The following is a 20,404-nucleotide window of genomic DNA, read 5'->3' on the forward strand; positions in this document are numbered from 1 at the left end:
GCTCTTTATATAGAGTCTTGAAACTATTCTATAATAATTTGTTCCTCAAGAGTCAAATAGCGCTCCGTCCCACCAGAGTCTTGCTGTGTGGCTAAGCTGTACTGTACAGCCACATATGGGGTATTGCCAAGTTCAGAAGAAATTGTGTAATGCATTTTGCACCATTTTTACCCATTTCCCAGTGTGAAAATGTAAAATCTGGGGCTGAAACAATTTTTTTGTGGTAAAAATGTAATTATTTTTCTTCACTACCCAATGGTATCAAATTCTGTGACACACTTGTGGTGACAATATGATCACTGCACCCCTAGATGCACTCATTGAGAGGTGTAGTTTGTCTTTACTTCTGTAGTTAGCTTGTTTTTGTGATTATAACTGAGTCACCAAATGTGTCCTTCTTGCTTATGTTGCCTTTTGAGTACACTGTTTTGACGAAGAGATATGTTCTCTTGCTCTGACTCAAAAGGTCTAAATTTCTGTGACTATGACTTGTTTTCATCACTGTTCATTTGTTAAACCTAAACTCAATAAAAAGAGCGTTGAAATAAAAAGAGAGGTGTAGTTTGTAAAATGGGGTCACTTACGGGGGTTTCTGCTGTTCTGGCATCTCAGGTGCTCTGCCAATGTGACATGGCCCCCTCAAACCAATGCAGCAAAGCCTGCACTGTAATATGGCGCTCCTTCCCTTTCATGCCCTGCCGTGCTCCCAGACATTGGTTTTCCACCACATCCTGGGTATTGGCATACTCAGGAGAAATTGCACAACAAATTGTATGGAACAATTTTACCTTTTACCCTTACAAAAATGCAAAATATGAAGCTAAAAGGATTTATTTGTGAAAAATGTTGTTTTTTTATTTCCACGGCTCTACGTTATAAACTTCTGTGAAGCATCTGTGGGTTCAAGGTGCTCAATAAACATATAGATAAGTTCCCTAAGGGGTCTAGTTTCCAAAATGGTGTCACTTGTTGGGGGTTTCTTTATATAGGCACATCAGGGGCTCTCCAAACGCGACATGGCAACTGCTAATTGTTCCAGCATATTTTACATTCGAAAAGTCAAATGGTACTCCTTCCCTTACGATCCCTGCCGTGTGCCCAAACAGTAGATTTCCCCCACATATGAGGTATCGGCATGCTCAGGAGTAATTGTAAAACAAAATTTACAGTCCATTTTCTCCTGTTACCCTTGTGAAAGTAAAAAAAATTAGGTCTAAAGGAAAATTTTTGTGACAGAAAAGTAAATTTTTATCCTTCTTCATTCTATTCATTCCTGTGAAGCACCTGAAGGGTTAATAAACTCCTTAAATGTGGTTTTGCGCACCTTGAGGGGTGCAGTTTTTAGAATGGTGTCACTTTTGGGTATTTTCTGTCATATAGGTCCCGCAAAGTCACTTCAAATGTGATGTGGTCCCTAAAAAAAATGGTTTTGTAAATTTTGTTGGAAAAACGAGAAATCTCTGGTCAACTTTTAACCATTATAACTCCCTAACAAAAAAAATTATGTTTCAAAAATTGTGGTGATGTAAAGTAAACATGTAGTAAATGTTATTTATTAACTATGTTGTGCGATATGGCTCTCTGATTTAAGGGCATAAAAATTAAAAGTTTTAAAATTACAACATTTTCACCAAAATTCCATTTTTTTTAATCAAATAAACACAAGTCATATCAAAGAAATTTTACCACTATCATAAAGTAGAATATATCACAAGAAAACATTCTCAGAATCAGTGGGATCCGTTGAAGCGTTCCAGAGTTATTACATCATAAAGTGACAGTGATCAGAATTGAAAAAATTGGCCTGGTCACGAAGGCAAATACAGGCTCGCGCGCGAAAGGGTAAAAAAACACATGAATGGGGACAAAATCTTTTCTCTGTGATAATTAGGAGTAGTAATTGAGATGTTCTGTGGAATTAAGATGTATTATGACAGGTATCATATATATTTTAATTTTAGGCTGATTTTCTGAAGTTTTTCACTCCCATACACTTGAAACTGAATCACTTGGACATTTATTGCTCTGTTCCTTTGAGATCCACAATGGTTTTTTAATAGAACGTTTTTAATTTTGGAAAATATATCTGCACATTGTTCACCATCCATGGGGACTGTACACCTGTCAGAAATGGTAAATTGTATCTGAGAGCTCATACACACCTCCGTCTCTGCTCTTGCGCACCCCCCTTATTCTATGCTCATTCATTGGACGTTCATCCACACTGAGCCTGTGTTATCCTCGCACACCGAGGTGGGAGGGTGAGTAAGCAGTGCTTGCCTCAGTCACTGGGCACAGTCACAACCCTCAGGCTGCACATCAGCACATTGCTCTTTCCTAATTCATATACCACGGTGGCTTTATTGTCTCTGGAGTATCAGCAGTTTCTCACCCGCCCTAACTGTTTTATAGGGGGGAGGCAAAAGGGATCTGAAGACGTGAAGATGGCGACAGGGATGAGCTGGCATCAGCAACAGCATTACTACGGTGGAGGGGCTTCTACCAGTACTGCCAAGTTTGTGCCCTCATCTCCTGGTGTAATGGCACATCAAGCTGGACTGAGTATGGAGTATACAGCAGACCTGCACCTTAAAATGAGCAAGAAGATAGCACAGCTGACAAAGGTAATGAGCAGTTATGGAAAGGGTTAATGATGCTGGGACGCATGCTAGTTATGGCCTTTAAAGCGCTGGCTTCTAAAACCATTTGTGAAATGTATGCTGATGTACAGCGCTTTAACTGATGAAGTATGTATGTGTGTATATATATATATGTGCTAGTGTGTGCATATACATATATATATATATATACAGTGTATATATATATATATATATATATATATATATACACACACATTGTTTTCAAATATTATGCAAATATTTACTTTGGAGAAAAATAATAACGGTGCTAACTTTTAGGAATAAATGGAATGTTATTACTGCATAAAATATACTCATCAGGAGCTGCATAGATGTCATCTTCCCTACAGATAGCATTCAGTATCGCTGATGGAAAATCGAACAGTCAATGCATTGAAGACGTTTTTGGTTGTTGCTCCCCGTTGATGACAGTCATGATTCTGTGTTGTTATATTCGACTGTACATTCCTTGAAATAACTTATTTCTAGGTTACCGATTGCCTATGCAAGTCTTAGGTGAGCATTGTCAGTCAGTGAGCGGACAGCGCCCACCCATTCCTTCTAGTTGGCCAAACCACAACATGGCAAAAGTCACATTAAAAATATGGGCAAATGTATGCAATCATTTGCCTAAACAGTTGCCATCGTCTTGCAATGACTGGCAGAAGTGTACACCAGATGGTGTATGCTTTTTTCCCTTTTTTGTATTCATTTGTAGTGAAAAGCACATTCAAATACATTTTTTCAATACAGCTGTAGCCAGGGTTATATCGATATCAAGCAAATTACCAGAGGACACCTTTTTGGGATATTGTGAGACAGTCGAGGTCCACATAGGTGTAATTGTTAGATTTGTACATTTGTCTATAGTCTTGAAACACAATGGAAAACGAGCCTTAAAGGAGTTAGTTGTGTAGTTTCACAGAATTCTGAAAACGTAGTAGGATATTTGGGGAATTGAAGTTACTACATATCATGTCCTTCTGCTCTTTTTCAGATTCCAGATTCACAGCTAACGATAATGTGAATTTCATTCACAGACTATAGATTGCTATAAATGACTTGATGACAGGAGTAGTAACGTTACATTTGAGAACCAATACCTTAGGGCTAATTTACTCAAATGCGAGAAACTCGGACGAGTCTCGCACATCAATACCCGGCACTGCCGCCAGCACTCGGACCGGAGCGTTCAGCTGCATAGAAATACATGCAGCTCCGATCCGAGTGCAGAGAAACTAAGGAAAAGATGACAATTCCTAGTCTTATTTAAATATGTATGACTAGAGTTGAGCGATACCGTCCGATACTTCAAAGTATCGGATCGGAATGGATCGGCCGATCTTAAAAAAAAGTATCGGTATCGCCGATTCCGATACCGGAAGTCCCATTCAAGTCTATGGGACTTCCGGTATCGGAATAAGAAAAACCCTATTTTTGCCTTGTACAGCCTCTCTGGGGTCTGTACGGGCCTTTCGGGGGGCTGTGCCGGCCTGCCAGGGGGTCTGTGCAGGCTCCGGTGGTCTGTGCCGGCCTGCCGGGGGGCTGTGCCGGCCTGCCAGGGGGTCTGTGCAGGCTCCGGTGGTCTGTGCCGGCCTGCCGGGGGGCTGTGACGGCCTGCCGGGGGGGCTGTGCAGGCTCCGGTGGTCTGTGCCGGCCTGCCGGGGGGCTGTGCCGGCCTGCCGGTGGTCTGTGCAGGCTCCGGGGGGCTGTGCAGGCATCGTCCGATGGGACTACAAGTATATACTACATGCATGCAACATGCATACTACATATATACTACATGTAACATACATACTACATATATACTACATGCATGCTACATACATACTACATGCATGCTACATACATACTACATGCATGCTACATGCATGCTACATACATACTACATGCTACATACATACTACATACATACTACATATATACTACATGCATGCTACATACATACTACATATATACTACATACATACTACATGCATGCTACATACATACTACATGCATGCTACATACATACTACATGCTACATACATACTACATACATACTACATATATACTACATGCATGCTACATACATACTACATGCTACATACATACTACATATATACTACATGCATACTACATACATGCTACATACTACATGCATGCTATATATATACTACATGCATGCTACATACATACTACATGCATGCTACATACATACTACATACTACATACATACTACATATATACTACATGCATGCTACATACATACTACATATATACTACATACATACTACATGCATGCTACATACATACTACATGCATGCTACATACATACTACATGCTACATACATACTACATACATACTACATATATACTACATGCATGCTACATACATACTACATGCTACATACATACTACATGTATACTACATGCATGCTACATACATACTACATGCTACATACATACTACATATATACTACATGCATGCTACATACAATACATTCATACAATACATACATAGACATACAGTACATATAACATAGAGTAACATACTTACCAATACTTGTCACATTGTTCCCCGAAGCCATTGTCGTGTACGGAATAAATATTAACATAACAAACCACAAAAATACTCACCCATGATCCGAAGCAGTCCACGAGTGTGTCCCACGACGATCTTGGGTAGAGAACTGCAGCATCAGCTGATGCTGCCGCTCTCTACGGGCTGCAGGAATCCAATGACGGAAGGTAGGTATCCTTCTGCACTGTATTCCTCCGCCACTTAAAAAATAAAGTCCCTAGTCTCACTTTATGCCATTGCTGCGTGGGAATTTCGGATGATAGGACTACTACTGTCCCATCATTGGCTAATGTGTCAATCACTGTCATGGTAGCAGGCATCGCCCGATGGGACTTGTAGTCCCATCGGACGATGCCAGCACAGACCCCCGGAGCCTGCACAGACCACCGGCAGGCCGGCACAGCCCCCCGGCAGGCCGACACAGCCCCCCGAAGCCTGCACAGACCACCGGCAGGCCGGCACAGCCCCTCGGCAGGCCGGCACAGACTACCGGAGCCTGCACAGCCCCCCGGCAGGCCGGCACAGACCACCGGAGCCTGCACAGCCCCCCGGCAGGCCGGCAGAGACCCCCGGAAGGCCCGAAATGACGGCGCATCATGATGCGCACACACCGCGCATCATGATGACGTCAGGCTGTCAATCAACTTTGAACTTCCGATTCCGATACCGACATCCGATATTGAAAAAATATCGGATGTCGGTATCGGAATTCCGATACAGCAAGTATCGGCCGATACCCGATACTTGCGGTATCGGAATGCTCAACACTATGTACGACATGTTTATACATAATATATTTACACAAATTTATACATATCTATAAATAAATAAACATTTACGTTGCTCTTGGCCCATTTCTTTATTTGAAGGCCTCTTAGGTTGCATGGACACCATCCGTTGACCAAAAACGGAGCTCACTAAATGCGTGGACTTGTATTACTAGGATAGCCATTTTACTGAATGGGCGCCATGTACTGCTATAATTTTCATGCAGAAAAAAATGCATTGGCCGTGACTTCCCCTGGCCTACTCATTTGCTTGCTGGGGGGTTTACGAGACAACCCTTTTAAAGACCTGTCTAATGAGTGACTTTCCTTTACCTTCTTTGCAGGCCTAGTCTCTGGCAATCTAATATATGAAGCTCAATGTGTGTGTGTGTGTATGTATGTATGTGTGTATGTCCGGGATTGGCATCTGCAGCGTCGCAACTACAGCCTCAAAATTTTGCATAGTCACACGTCTGGACCCTGAGAGCATCATAGGCTATGTAGTGAGGCGAAATTTTAACCCCACACGTTCCAATTCACCAAACAATTTTGCCCCTACGTACATAATGGGGAAAAAGTGTATGTATGTATGTATGTGTGTATGTCCGGGATTGGCACTTGCACCGTTGCTGCCACAGCCACAAAATTTTGCACAGTCACACGTCTGGACCCCGAGAGCGTCATAGGCTATGTTGTGAGGCGAAATTTTAACCCCACGCGTTCCAATTCGCCAAACAATTTTGCCTATTATTCTTATCATTTCTATGGTGTTATCGTCCTTCTGTAAAGCTGGAAATAACACAATTTATTACCGTGCCAACACAGACCACCCTCTGACACAGACTGCAGGGGGAGCCCAGTATCACACAGGATAGGATTAGATACACGGCTCAGCAGTTAGTATCACACAGGATAGGATTAGATACACAGCTCAGCAGTCAGTATCACACAGGAGAGGATTAGACACACGGCTCAGCAGTCAGTATCACACAGGATAGGAATAGATACACGGCTCAGCAGACAGTATCACACAGTATAGGATTAGATACACAGCTCAGCACACATTATCACACAGAATAGTATTAGACAGCTCAGCAGACAGTATCACACAGAATAGGATTAGATACACAGCTCAGCAGTCAGTATCACACAGGATAGGATTAGATACACGGCTCAGCAGTCAGTATCACACAGGATAGGATTAGATACACGGCTCAGCAGTCAGTATCACACAGGATAGGATTAGATACACGGCTGAGCAGTCAGTAACACACGATAGGATTAGATACACAGCTCAGCAGTCAGTATCACACAGGATAGGGTTAGATACACAGCTCAGCAGACGGTATCACACAGGATAGGATTAGATACACTGCTCAGCAGTCAGTATCACACAGGATAGGATTAGATACACGGCTGAGCAGTCAGTAACACACGATAGGATTAGATACACAGCTCAGCAGAAAGTATCACACAGGAGAGGATTAGGTACACAGCTCAGCAGACATTATCACACAGGATAGGGTTAGATACACAGCTCAGAAACAGGATGTGCCAAAGGAGAGGACATTTTCATTCCAAGAATTCCACTCATTCCATCTGATTTGTTTTTTGATTTCAAACGTCTCCAGTTTCCAGTTCAACTGCTATTTGCAATGTCCATTAACAATGCTCAGGGACAGTCCTTGAAAGTAGTAGGGATCGATTTGCAATCTCCATGCTTTTCTCATGGTCAACTTTACGTGCTCTGTTCAAGAGTTGGAACTGCCAAAAATCTGTTCATCTTTGCTCCGAAAGGAAAAACCAAAAATGTTGTTTATCAAAAGGCTCTTGAATGAGTTGAAAATAAAATACTATCAATACTTAGGTAATCGTTTAGTTAATTTGTGTTGCAAATCTGTAGGGTTGAATATATGATGTGAAATGTTTTTATGTGCAATATAATCATTATAATTTGTTATGACTAACCACAGTTGGTTACTATGCCCAGGCAACGCCGGGCTCTTCAGCTAGTTGTCTATATAATACATATAACCCAGTGGACGGTAAAGCATGCATTGATTACTGAATACATTTGTTACTAGAATTACAGATCTTTTATATACTGTTTTTTTATACATTGTTGAGATTGCTTTTCTTTTAGATGTTATAGGGCGGCACTTCGATATATCAATGTACTATTTTTAATAGGATATTTTTTAGAAGTACTTCTAAAATAAATCAAAGTTAGACAGTATTTGGCATCTTCCATAGCAGTTAAAGTCCAGGAGTGCCTCCAGTTGAACATGACTTGTGTGGATACTGTCTTTTACACCTGGCCTCCTCTCAGGAATTCTGAATACACAGGAGACCAGTTACTGCCTGTCTTCCATGGGAAAATGGAGACATGTCGATGGTCTCTTTGTGTACTGATAACTAGGAAGCCATAAACACTTTTGTCTCATCTCTTTTCATGTGGTTATGCTTAGTTTATAAAATCTTCTCCTAAGCAAAATAGTAGATCAGGTTATGCTTGCATACTGGCGTACATACCTTATATTTATAGGAAACTTGGGGAGACGAGCAGCTGAAATCCTTGGATAAGGGCGCGTGTATGTATAAATGAACATTAGCCAGAAGGGAAATCTTAGCTGGCTTGCCATCCAGACTCGGTGGTACATCAAGTTCAGCTCAAGGCTTTCATACTCAAACGCACAAATTCTGCTGGAAGTGGAAAGGCTGAGCTTATTGTATTGATTTTATTATATCAGACTACATATGATTATTATCATGTGGTTAAAGAAAGAACCGTCTGATTCAGTATTAAATTGGAAGAGTGCGCTGTTCCCGTGTGTTTCACATTCTGACATCATCCTGTCAGACACTATGACCTAGATACATCAAGGGTACTAAGCATTAACACTTATTAACTCCTAGTTATATGAATGAGCAGGAGCGATGGCAAGCAATAATGTAATTAGGTCTACATTCCACTAATATCACAAAGGGCTTCTCTTTGGACAATCAATCTCTATTTGTTAAAAGGATATATATATATATATATATATATATATATATATTATTTATTTTCCCGTTGCTATGATCTCCAGCGGAAGCTGTAATATGTGTTGAAATCTGGAAGCAAGTGGTAAATCTGCCTGTGATACCACCAGAGGGAAATTGCAAGCATTGCACTGGGCCCTTTCAAATTATTGTATTGTCTACATGTAAGGTTCTAGCAGGAATGTGTGATGCAGTGACAAGCAGGAGGCAGAGCAAGAGTTAACGGGTTGTTTATAAAGCGTTATTATCACAGTGAATACTCCACACAGGGAGAGAGAAGGTTAGGGAATATAAGTGAACAAAATGTATACAGTAATAGAACAATAGTAGAAGTTCAAATAACGGGTTAACTTATCAGTTTGTGGTTCCTGGATGGAGGAAGTTGGAAAATCCCATGATGGCGCCATAGGGAAGGTACTGTATTTTTAATTTTTAACCCCTTATCGTCCAATCATGGACTCTCCCCTTGTTTGGTGTCGGCTCCGGCGATGAGCCCAAACCTTTTCTGGCACATTACAGCTGATCTGATCAGCTAACATGTGCCAGGAACAGCTGCGGGTGGAATCGTGATTCACCCGTGGCTGTTAACATGTTAAATGCCACTGTCAAACTCTGACAGCAGCATTTAACATGCACGTGCAGGAAGCACGTTATTACGTCCTCCTATCGGCGCCCATGTCACATGACTGCAGGTCGCCCATGGGTTGGCATGACAACCCAAGGTCAGCAGAAGACCACTGTGGTTGTCATAGCTGCATAGCAATGAGCGCCGCCCAGTGGTCGGCACTCATAACAAGTGAGCATGTCTGCTACATAGAGCAGAGCTGCAGCCCTGCTGTATGTAGCACAAGCGATCGGATGATCACAGCTTCTAGTCTCCCATGGGGACTATTGAAGCAAGTAAAAAGTAAAAAAAAATCTTTTTAAAAATATTAAAAAAATATAAAAGTTCAAATCACTCCTCTTTCACCCCATTCAAAATAAAACAATAAAAAAAATCACATATGCCCATATTTGGTATCGCTGCATTCAGAATCGCCCGATCTATCAATCTATAAAAAGAATTACTCCAATCGGTAAACGGCGTAGCGAGAAAAAAATCGAAACGCCAGAGTTACGTTTTTTTGGTCGCTGCAACATTGCAATAAAATGCAGTAACTGGTGATCAAAAGATCGTATACACACCAAAATAGTATCAATAAAAACGTCACATCGGCGTACAAAAAATAAGCCCTCATCCAGTCCCAGATCCCAAAAAATGGAGACGCTACTGGGCCTGGAAAATGGCAACTTTTTTTTTTTTTTTTACAAATTTTGGCATTTTTTTTTCACCACTTACATAAAAAAGAACCTTGACATGTTTGGTGGTCTCTGTGAACTCATAATAACCTGGAGAATAATAATTGCAGGTCAGTTTTAGCATTTGGTGAACATGGTAAAAAAAAATCCAAAAAACAATTGTGGAATTGCACTTTTTTGCAATTTCACCGCATTTGGAATTTTTGTCCCGTTTTCCAGCACATGATATGGTAAAATCAATGATGCCATTCAAAAGGACAACTTGTCCCACAAAAAAAACAAGCCCTCACATGGCCATATTGATGGAAAAATAAAAAAGCTATGGCCGTGGGAAAAAGGGGAGCAAAAAAATGGAAACCCAAAAACGGAAATACCCCTGGTCCTTAAGGGGTTAAAACTAAAAATGTTTTACATAACATGTTGTTTTAACCTGTGCTTCATTAAATTGTATTTGTTGTTTGTTTGTTTGTTTTTTTAAATAAATGTTTAATACAGCCACTGAGGGCTGCCATTTTGCTTTGTAGGCCTGTAAGTGTCACTGCACAACACTTACAGTCTGTAAATACGGCAACCCCTGGGCATAGGAGACAGCGGTTGGACGCCGACCCTACACCTTACATTACATCAGCAGTAAACTGGGCACACCTCTGTTAGCTGCCCAATTCACAGCTGTAGGTGTAGCCGGGTGCCATTTTATTGTAGCACACTGCTGAGCTCCACTTACCTTCTATCGCCAGGACCTGAGACCGGAAGCTGTACTGTTCACTTCCTTTAAAACAGGTCCTGGGTTGTGTGGAGTCTAGAGGAGCAGCAGACAGCAGTGAAGATTGTGGGCTGTAGGAGCAGCGACAACTTCATCCATTGGTAAGTATCAGGGCTGCGGCAGTGAAGGGCCAGACATGGTATTTTTGTGCACAGTCAAAAATATGAAGGGGGGGGACATGGAAAGTGGTGTGGGGAGGGATACATGAAAAGTGGTATGGGGAGAGAGATGTGGAAAGTGGTGTGGGAAGAGAGACATGGAAAGGGGTGTGGGGAGAGAGACATGGAAAGTGCTGTGGGGATTGACTTACTGTCATTTTCCATGTCCCCCCCCCCTCATATTTCTGCCTTTGCAGAAAGGCACCAAGCCTGGCCCTGATACTGACACCGCCTCATCCGATACTCACCGATGGTTCACACTGCTTCTCTGGCCCAGTAGCTTGCGGAGATCACAATGCAGTCACCAATGAAATGGCGCTGCACTGTGATTCTAGTCTTTATTCTGTATTGTGCACTATCTGGGACTCATTATACTGTATTGTGCACTATGTGGGGCCCAATGCACAATATGTAGGACTATATGAAAATCTAGGGGGTTCAATAAAATGAAAATTAGTTTGTAATTACTTTGAAAGGTTTTTTTTGGGTGTGGGGGTTGTCAATAAATGTGATACCATTCCATCCACTTGTATGAAAGCAGTGGTGTAATGTGTGATCCAGCTCTGTCTACATCTATGGGAGTAGTAGTGTAGTGAACGGAGTGGGATCGCACATTACACCACTGCTCCCATAGAACCACTGTCTGTTAGGCAAACCCTGCATGTGTTGCTGCTGTCGAACAGCTGCGAGACATGCAGCCACGGGTACTCGAAGATATTTTTCGAGCACGCCGAAGACACTCAGCACACTAGCATGCTCGGATGTCACTACTAGACATGTCTTCAATCACCCATAGTTCAGTTGCCAAACTCCATGGCAAATTTTGAGAAACGGGTTCTGTAACCAATGAATAGAGTTGAGCGAAACGGGTCGAAAAAATTCAAAAGTCGCCGACTTTTGGCAAAGTCGGGTTTCATGAAACGAAACCCGACCCTAGGATAAGGTCGGCCACGAGGTCGGCGACTTACGCGCCAAAGTCGCGTTTCAAAAGTTTGTTTTGCGCTCTTTTTCAGCCAATCAGGATCCACGGACACTGTGGGCAACGTGATGACATAGGCACGGGTCACCACCATCTTTCAGAAGGGCATGCAAGTGATTGGCTTGCTTTGGTGGGCGTCACAGGGGGTATAAAAGGGCGTGCACGCCGACCGCCATCTTACTTCTGCCGATCTTAGTATAGGGAGAGGTTGCTGCTGATTCTGTAGGGAGAGCGTTAGGCAGGGAAGAAGACAAAAAAACTGCTTCTGCTGCTAGCGATTTGGCCTGCACAACACACCAGTCACTGTGTGTGCAGTGCAAGGGGAGGCTATATAGTGGTGTATCAGTGGTGTTGGTTGTTGGGCTGCCTTCTAAGGCTTCTTGACATTCCTGCATTGCTGTTTACCCACTGCTCCGCAAACTGCTTTTTTAAAAGCAATCCCAATTTTTTTTTTTTGTCCTGCTGAGAAGAAAAAAAAACTGCTTCTGCTGCTAGCAATTTGGCCTGCACAACACACCAGTCACTGTGTGTGCAGTGCAAGGGGAGGCTATATAGTGGTGTATCAGTGGTGTTGGTTGTTGGGCTGCCTTCTAAGGCTTCCTGACATTCCTGCATTGCTGTTTACCCACTGCTCCGCAAACTGCTTTTTTAAAAGCAATCCAATCTCCCTTATCCTCTAGTCACTTTTGTCACAGCTGTGCCATCGAGCCTGTCACATAGCGCTCAGATTTTCATTGGGCCTCACACAATCCAAAAGTGTCCAGTGTCCAAAAGTGTGTGCAGAGATTCAAAATCTCCCTTATCCTCTAGTCACTTTGGTCACAGCTGTGCCATCGAGCCTGTCACATAGCGCTCAGATATCAGTGGGCCTCACACAATCCAAAAGTGTCCATCCAGTGTCCAAAAGTGTGTGCAGAGATTCAAAATCTCCCTTATCCTCTAGTCACTTTGGTCACAGCTGTGCCATCGAGCCTGTCACATAGCGCTCAGATATCAGTGGGCCTCACACAATCCAAAAGTGTCCAGTGTCCAAAAGTGTGTGCAGAGATTCAAAATCTCCCTTATCCTCTAGTCACTTTGGTCACAGCTGTGCCATCGAGCCTGTCACATAGCGCTCAGATATCAGTGGGCCTCACACAATCCAAAAGTGTCCATCCAGTGTCCAAAAGTGTGTGCAGAGATTCAAAATCTCCCTTATCCTCTAGTCACTTTGGTCACAGCTGTGCCATCGAGCCTGTCACATAGCGCTCAGATATCAGTGGGCCTCACACAATCCAAAAGTGTCCAGTGTCCAAAAGTGTGTGCAGAGATTCAAAATCTCCCTTATCCTCTAGTCACTTTGGTCACAGCTGTGCCATCGAGCCTGTCACATAGCGCTCAGATATCAGTGGGCCTCACACAATCCAAAAGTGTCCAGTGTCCAAAAGTGTGTGCAGAGATTCAAAATCTCCCTTATCCTCTAGTCACTTTGGTCACAGCTGTGCCATCGAGCCTGTCACATAGCGCTCAGATATCAGTGGGCCTCACACAATCCAAAAGTGTCCATCCAGTGTCCAAAAGTGTGTGCAGAGATTCAAAATCTCCCTTATCCTCTAGTCACTTTGGTCACAGCTGTGCCATCGAGCCTGTCACATAGCGCTCAGATATCAGTGGGCCTCACACAATCCAAAAGTGTCCAGTGTCCAAAAGTGTGTGCAGAGATTCAAAATCTCCCTTATCCTCTAGTCACTTTGGTCACAGCTGTGCCATCGAGCCTGTCACATAGCGCTCAGATATCAGTGGGCCTCACACAATCCAAAAGTGTCCAGTGTCCAAAAGTGTGTGCAGAGATTCAAAATCTCCCTTATCCTCTAGTCACTTTGGTCACAACTGTGCCATCGAGCCTGTCACATAGCGCTCAGATATCAGTGGGCCTCACACAATCCAAAAGTGTCCAGTGTCCAAAAGTGTGTGGAGAGATTCAAAATCTCCCTTATCCTCTAGTCACTTTGGTCACAGCTGTGCCATCGAGCCTGTCACATAGCGCTCAGATATCAGTGGGCCTCACACAATCCAAAAGTGTCCAGTGTCCAAAAGTGTGTGCAGAGATTCAAAATCTCCCTTATCCTCTAGTCACTTTGGTCACAGCTGTGCCATCGAGCCTGTCACATAGCGCTCAGATATCAGTGGGCCTCACACAATCCAAAAGTGTCCATCCAGTGTCCAAAAGTGTGTGCAGAGATTCAAAATCTCCCTTATCCTCTAGTCACTTTGGTCACAGCTGTGCCATCGAGCCTGTCACATAGCGCTCAGATATCAGTGGGCCTCACACAATCCAAAAGTGTCCAGTGTCCAAAAGTGTGTGCAGAGATTCAAAATCTCCCTTATCCTCTAGTCACTTTGGTCACAGCTGTGCCAACGAGCCTGTCACATAGCGCTCAGATATCAGTGGGCCTCACACAATCCAAAAGTGTCCAGTATCCACAAGTGTCTGCAGAAATTCAAAATCTCCCCTGTCCTATAGACACCTTGTACCTTGTTTTACATTACTATATAGTTTGTTGGATTTTGTCTACATTTCTACCAAAAATGAGGAAGGCTGGTGGAAGAGGCCGTGGAATCGGGCGGGGGTTGGCAGCTGGTAATGATGGTGTTGGTGGTGGATCTGATGGTAGTGGCAAGAGCAAAATAGGACCGAATGCAGGAGGTGCTGACCCTGCGTCATCGTCTGGCTACATAAGGCCTCGAACGCTTAGTTTTCTAGGAGTTGGCAAACCGCTTTTAAAGCCAGAGCATCAGGAAAAAGTTTTGTCTTACATTGCTGACTCAGCCTCCAGCTCTATCGCCTCCTCTTCTTCAGTTGTAAAAAGTAAAAGCACTGAGTCGTCATTGGAGGCTCATGTTCATGAACCACACCTTTCCTTGTGTCCTTCACCCCAACCAAGATTGAAGGATGACGCAGGCCATACTACTGATTACTCCATGGAGCTGTTTTCACATACCATGCCTGGATTATCAAGTGAAATGGTGAATTACCCAGGCCAAGATGAATCTGACATGGAGTGCACTGATGCACAGCCGCTGATGGATGATTCTGCTGGTACATTCACTCAGAGCACTACATTGTCCTCGCAGTGTACAGAGCCAGATTCTGACCCTGATGAGACTCAGGTGCCCCTTCCCGCACACTATACCACCATACACGGTGACACAGAGGAAGGTGCACATGACATAGAAGAGGAGGTGATGGATGACCCAGTTGTTGACCCAGATTGGCATCCATTGGGGGAAGAGGGTGCTGCTTCCAATAGCTCAGATGAGGAGCATCCACAGCAGACATCGACATCACAACAGCTGTTATCTGGCAGGCCCGGAGCACTCCAAAGACAGGTTCCAAACATCAAAAGAGTTGCTGGACAGCTTGCCAGAGGGTCAAAAGATCACAGCGTGCTACGCCGCAAAATGTCTGCCAAAGTAGGAAGAGTGCAGTGTGGCACTTTTTTGACCAAAATCCTCATGATCAGGCCAAGGTTATCTGTAAGAAGTGCGCAAAGACCTTTAGCCGAGGGAAAAATCTGAAAAATTTGAATACCAGTTGCATGCTTAGACATTTAACCAGCATGCACTTGCAAGCGTGGACACAACACCAAACCTCAAGTGCCACATGTGCAACTGATCACAACGAAGGTAGTCAGCAACGCTACATTGTTTCCCCCACTGTAAGTCCACCGGTTAGCACAGCAGCAAATGTTGAGGTGTCGTTGCAAGACCACAGCAGTCAGGGAATCCCACTGTTATATCAACGGAAGACTGATTCTAGGCCATCAGAAAGAACACCAACTCCATCACCATCATCAACCCTCTCTCAGTCCGCCCTGTCCACCGCTACTTCCACCATATGCAGCTCTCAAGTCCAGCTCACCCTCCCAGAAACTATGAGTAGGTCAAGAAAGTACTCAGTCTCTCATCTGCGTACACTGGGTTTGAACGCCCACATTGCCAAACTAATCTCGTTTGAGATGATGCCCTTTCGGTTGGTGGAAAGCACAGCTTTCCGCGAACTCATGGCCTATGCAGTACCACGCTATGACCTACCCAGTCGCCACTTCTCTCGCAAAGCCATCCCAGCCCTCCACCATCATGTGAAAGACCGCATTGTCCATGCACTCAAGCAGTCAGTGAGCGGAAAGGTGCACCTCACAACTGATGCATGGTCCAGTCGGCATGGCCAGGGCCGTTACGTGTCCATCACTGCGCACTGGGTTAATGTGGTGGATGCAGGGTCCACAGGGGACAGCGGTGGTGGGACAGTGCTGCCTAGCCCACGGTATAGGAAACAGTTGGCTGTAGGCGTTCGACCCTCCTCCTCCTCCTCCTCCTCCAGAAGCGAAAGCTCGTCCACAGAGCGCAGTCGTACGAGCACTCCATCTGCAGCTGCCACTGTTGCACACGATGTGTCCCCCTATCGAGCAGCTAGTGGAAAGCGTCAGCAGGCTGTGTTGCAGATGATGTGTTTGGGCGACAGACACACCGCCGAGGTGCTGGCCGAGTACTTGAAGCGACAAACTGAGTCATGGCTGGGCAGTGTACATCTTGAGGCAGGCAAGGTAGTTAGTGATAACGGCCGTAATTTTGTGGCAGCCATAGCCCTTTCAAAACTCAGCCACATACCTTGCTTGGCTCACACCTTGAACCTGGTGGTGCAGTGCTTCCTCAAAAATTATCCGGAGTTAACAGCCCTGCTCCAGAAGGTGCGAAGACTGTGCGCGCACATCCGCCGGTCGCCTGTACACTCCGTTCGTATGCAGAAGCTGCAGCGATTGCTCCACCTTCCCAACCACCGCCTCATTATCGACATTGCAACAAGGTGGAACTCCACCCTGCACATGGTGGAGCGGCTGTGCGTGCAGAGGCAGGCCATAATGCATTTGTGGGAGGATACACGGCCAGGCACTTTGAGAGCAGACATGGAGTTGACAGGTGTGCAGTGGTCGAAGCTGAAAGACCTTTGTAAAGTCCTTCAGTGTTTTGAGGAATGCACACGGCTGGTAAGCGCAGACGACGCCATCCTAAGCATGAGCATCCCACTTATGCGTCTGCTCATGCAAACTTTGACGCACCTTAAGGAGCAGGCGTCTGCAGCCAATGTTGATGAGGAGGAAGAGGAGGAGGGAATCCTTGATGACATTCAGCCATTGTCTGCTCAGGTACCTCTCCTGGACGAGGTGGAGGAAGAAGAGGAGGAGGAGGATGATGATGGGGATGATTACTTAGGGGAGGAGGATGCATCTCGTGGGGCAAGTGAAAATGTTGGCGTGGCAAGGTCTGGTACAGGGTTTGTGCGTGACTGGAGGGATGTGGATTTGCCAGAAAGTGCTCCTCCACCCAGCACTCGCAGTGCATCATTGACACCGGGAACATTGGCCCACATGTCAGATTATGCCTTGCGGATCCTAAAAAGGGACCCCCGCATTGCCAAAATGATGAACGATGACGACTACTGGTTGGCCAGCATCCTGGATCCACGCTATAAAGGCAAATTACAAAACATCATGCCACAGGAGAACCTTGACCTAATATTGGCTAATAAACAAGCAACTCTGGTAAATCGGTTGCTTGAGGCATTCCCAGCACACAGCAGCGGTGATGGTTCTCACACGAGCCGTACGGGCCGGGGGCAGCTTGGCAGAGGTGTTCGTGGTGCACACAGCAGAAGTGGCGTTGGAGACAGGGGTTTCATGACAATGTTGTGGACTGATTTTTCAAATACCGCTCACACAACTGGTAATACTGCATCGATGGAAAGTGACAGGAGACAGCAGTTGTCAACTATGGTTACAAACTACTTTTCCTCCCATATCGATGTTCTCCCACACAGGTCATTCCCCTTTGACTATTGGGCCGCTAAACTGGACACCTGGCCTGAATTGGCCCAATATGCCTTACAGGAGCTCGCTTGCCCAGCTGCAAGTGTGCTATCGGAAAGAGTCTTCAGTGCAGCTGGATCAATCCTGACAGAAAAAAGGACCCGTCTGTCAACCCAAAATGTGGATGATCTAACCTTCATTAAAATGAACCACGCATGGGTTTCCAAGGATTTTGTCCCACCTTCCCCTGATGACACATAGGGTGACAGAAAAATGGCTTGCTTTGGTCCACCTCTTCCTGGTACTTCACCTATTTCGCCTTTTGCATCAGCTGAATGTCCAACATCAACATATGCCACTTTCTAAAACTCCCTAACTGTGCTGCCTCCCCCCCCATGGCCGGGGTCACCACCTAGCGCACGACACCGTGCGAGTGCCGTTGCCCTGGACAGGTGGGTAGGCCGACTCTCGGGCGCGGGCACTGGCACAGGGTCCCTCATAGTGCAATCAAGTGTCTCTGACGGTGGTGGTGCACACCCGCCGTCAGACACACCGCTGTACTATGAGGGGCCCAGTGCCAGTACCGACGCCCACGAGTGGGCCCCCATTGCTTGGGCAGGGCCCCAGCATTTGCAATCTTTACTTCTCCCTGCTCCTCCGCTGTGTAATCTGGGCCGTCAAATCCATACTGTGCCTGACACCGTCTGAGCCTGCCTCCTGATGTATAGACATATATTTTGAATGTGTACGCTATCCATACATCTTATCCGGGGAAACGGTACCCTTTCTAACCTTTGTGCAATCACGTGCAATCCATACTGGACCTAACACCGTCTGAGCCTGCCTCCTGAGACATATATTTTGAATGTGTACGCTATCCATACATGTTATCCGGGGATACGGTACCCTTTCTAACCTTTGTGCAATCACGTGCAATCCATACTGGGCCTAACACCGTCTGAGCCTGCCTCCTGAGACATATATTTTGAATGTGTACGCTATCCATACATGTTATCTGGGGATACGGTACCCTTTCTAACCTTTGTGCAATCACGTGCAATCCATACTGGGCCTAACACCGTCTGAGCCTGCCTCCTGAGACATATATTTTGAATGTGTACGCTATCCATACATGTTATCCGGGGATACGGTACCCTTTCTAACCTTTGTGCAATCCATACTGGGCCTAACACCGTCTGAGCCTGCCTCCTGAGACATATATTTTGAATGTGTACGCTATCCATACATGTTATCCGGGGATACGGTACCCTTTCTAACCTTTGTGCAATCACGTGCAATCCATACTGGGCCTAACACCGTCTGAGCCTGCCTCCTGAGACATATATTTTGAATGTGTACGCTATCCATACATGTTATCCGGGGATACGGTACCCTTTCTAACCTTTGTGCAATCACGTGCAATCCATACTGGGCCTAACACCGTCTGAGCCTGCCTCCTGAGACATATATTTTGAATGTGTACACTATCCATACATGTTATCTGGGGATACGGTACCCTTTCTCACCTTTGTGCAATCACGTGCAATCCATACTGGGCCTAACACCGTCTGAGAATGATAGATGGGCCCACCATACACTGGAACATTCCAAAGGTGGACATCAGACACTGGAGCAGCATTTACAGGGCCCATTATACACTAGAGCATTAGAAATGGGGCCCATTATGTTTGGAGCATTATTTGGGCCCATAAGACAGTAGAGCTTCATCCATGGGGACCAACATATACTGTAGCATTATGTGGAGCTCATCATGTATTCAAACATTATATGGGACCAATGATTCTGTATGGAGAAATAGATGGGCCTCGTCATGAGATGTAAAAAGTGAGGTATTTTTCATTGTACTATACCGCTATTTCTCTGCCGTATCGGAGCATGATGAGTTGTGGTATGTGTTAAAGGGGCGCTCTTTCGCCCAGGGCACATGAAAACCTGGAGCCAGCCCTCCCCCCCCCACAGTCTGTAGCCAAATAACCCCCATTTTTCAGTGCGTAACTTGTATTATGAAGTTAATTAAGGTTGACAAGCTTAAGTAAGAAGAATTGATGCTTTTGGCATTCAAATGGGCACTGTAGGTGTGTTTCCTGTCCTCCTCTCACTGCCGACTTTTATTCCCCATTGACTTACATTGGGTTTCGTGTTTCGGGACGACCCCGACTTTTCCCTATAATCGGACGATCTTGCTCGACCCGACTTTTGGAAAAGTCGGGTTTCACGAAACGAAACGCGACCCTAAAAAACCAAAAGTCGCTCAACTCTACCAATGAACCAAAAGCTGATTGATCAAAAACGTATGGATGAATCAACAGTGAACGCTGTTCTGGCCT

At 44.9% G+C, this 20,404-nt stretch overlaps 1 protein-coding gene across 5 annotated transcripts in view; it reads left to right on the forward strand.

Annotated features, from left to right (window-relative positions):
* FAM184A (family with sequence similarity 184 member A) overlaps positions 1 to 20,404 on the forward strand; it is a 384,174-nt gene that overhangs the window by 11,709 nt on the left and 352,061 nt on the right. For 3 of the 5 annotated variants that reach the window (XM_073575925.1, XM_073575924.1, XM_073575926.1), the window contains exon 1: positions 2,235 to 2,624. In XM_073575925.1, coding sequence (XP_073432026.1) covers positions 2,445 to 2,624 — 180 coding nt within the window. In that variant the 5' untranslated portion in view covers positions 2,235 to 2,444. Of the gene's footprint in view, positions 1 to 2,232; positions 2,625 to 20,404 lie in introns of those variants that run through there. The other 2 variants (XM_073575923.1, XM_073575927.1) reach the window with 2 other exon arrangements.

Source organism: Dendrobates tinctorius, unplaced genomic scaffold, assembly GCF_039654945.1.
Source record: "Dendrobates tinctorius isolate UK_male_01 unplaced genomic scaffold, ASM3965494v1 ptg000046l, whole genome shotgun sequence".
Classification (NCBI taxonomy): Eukaryota; Metazoa; Chordata; class Amphibia; order Anura; family Dendrobatidae; genus Dendrobates; species Dendrobates tinctorius.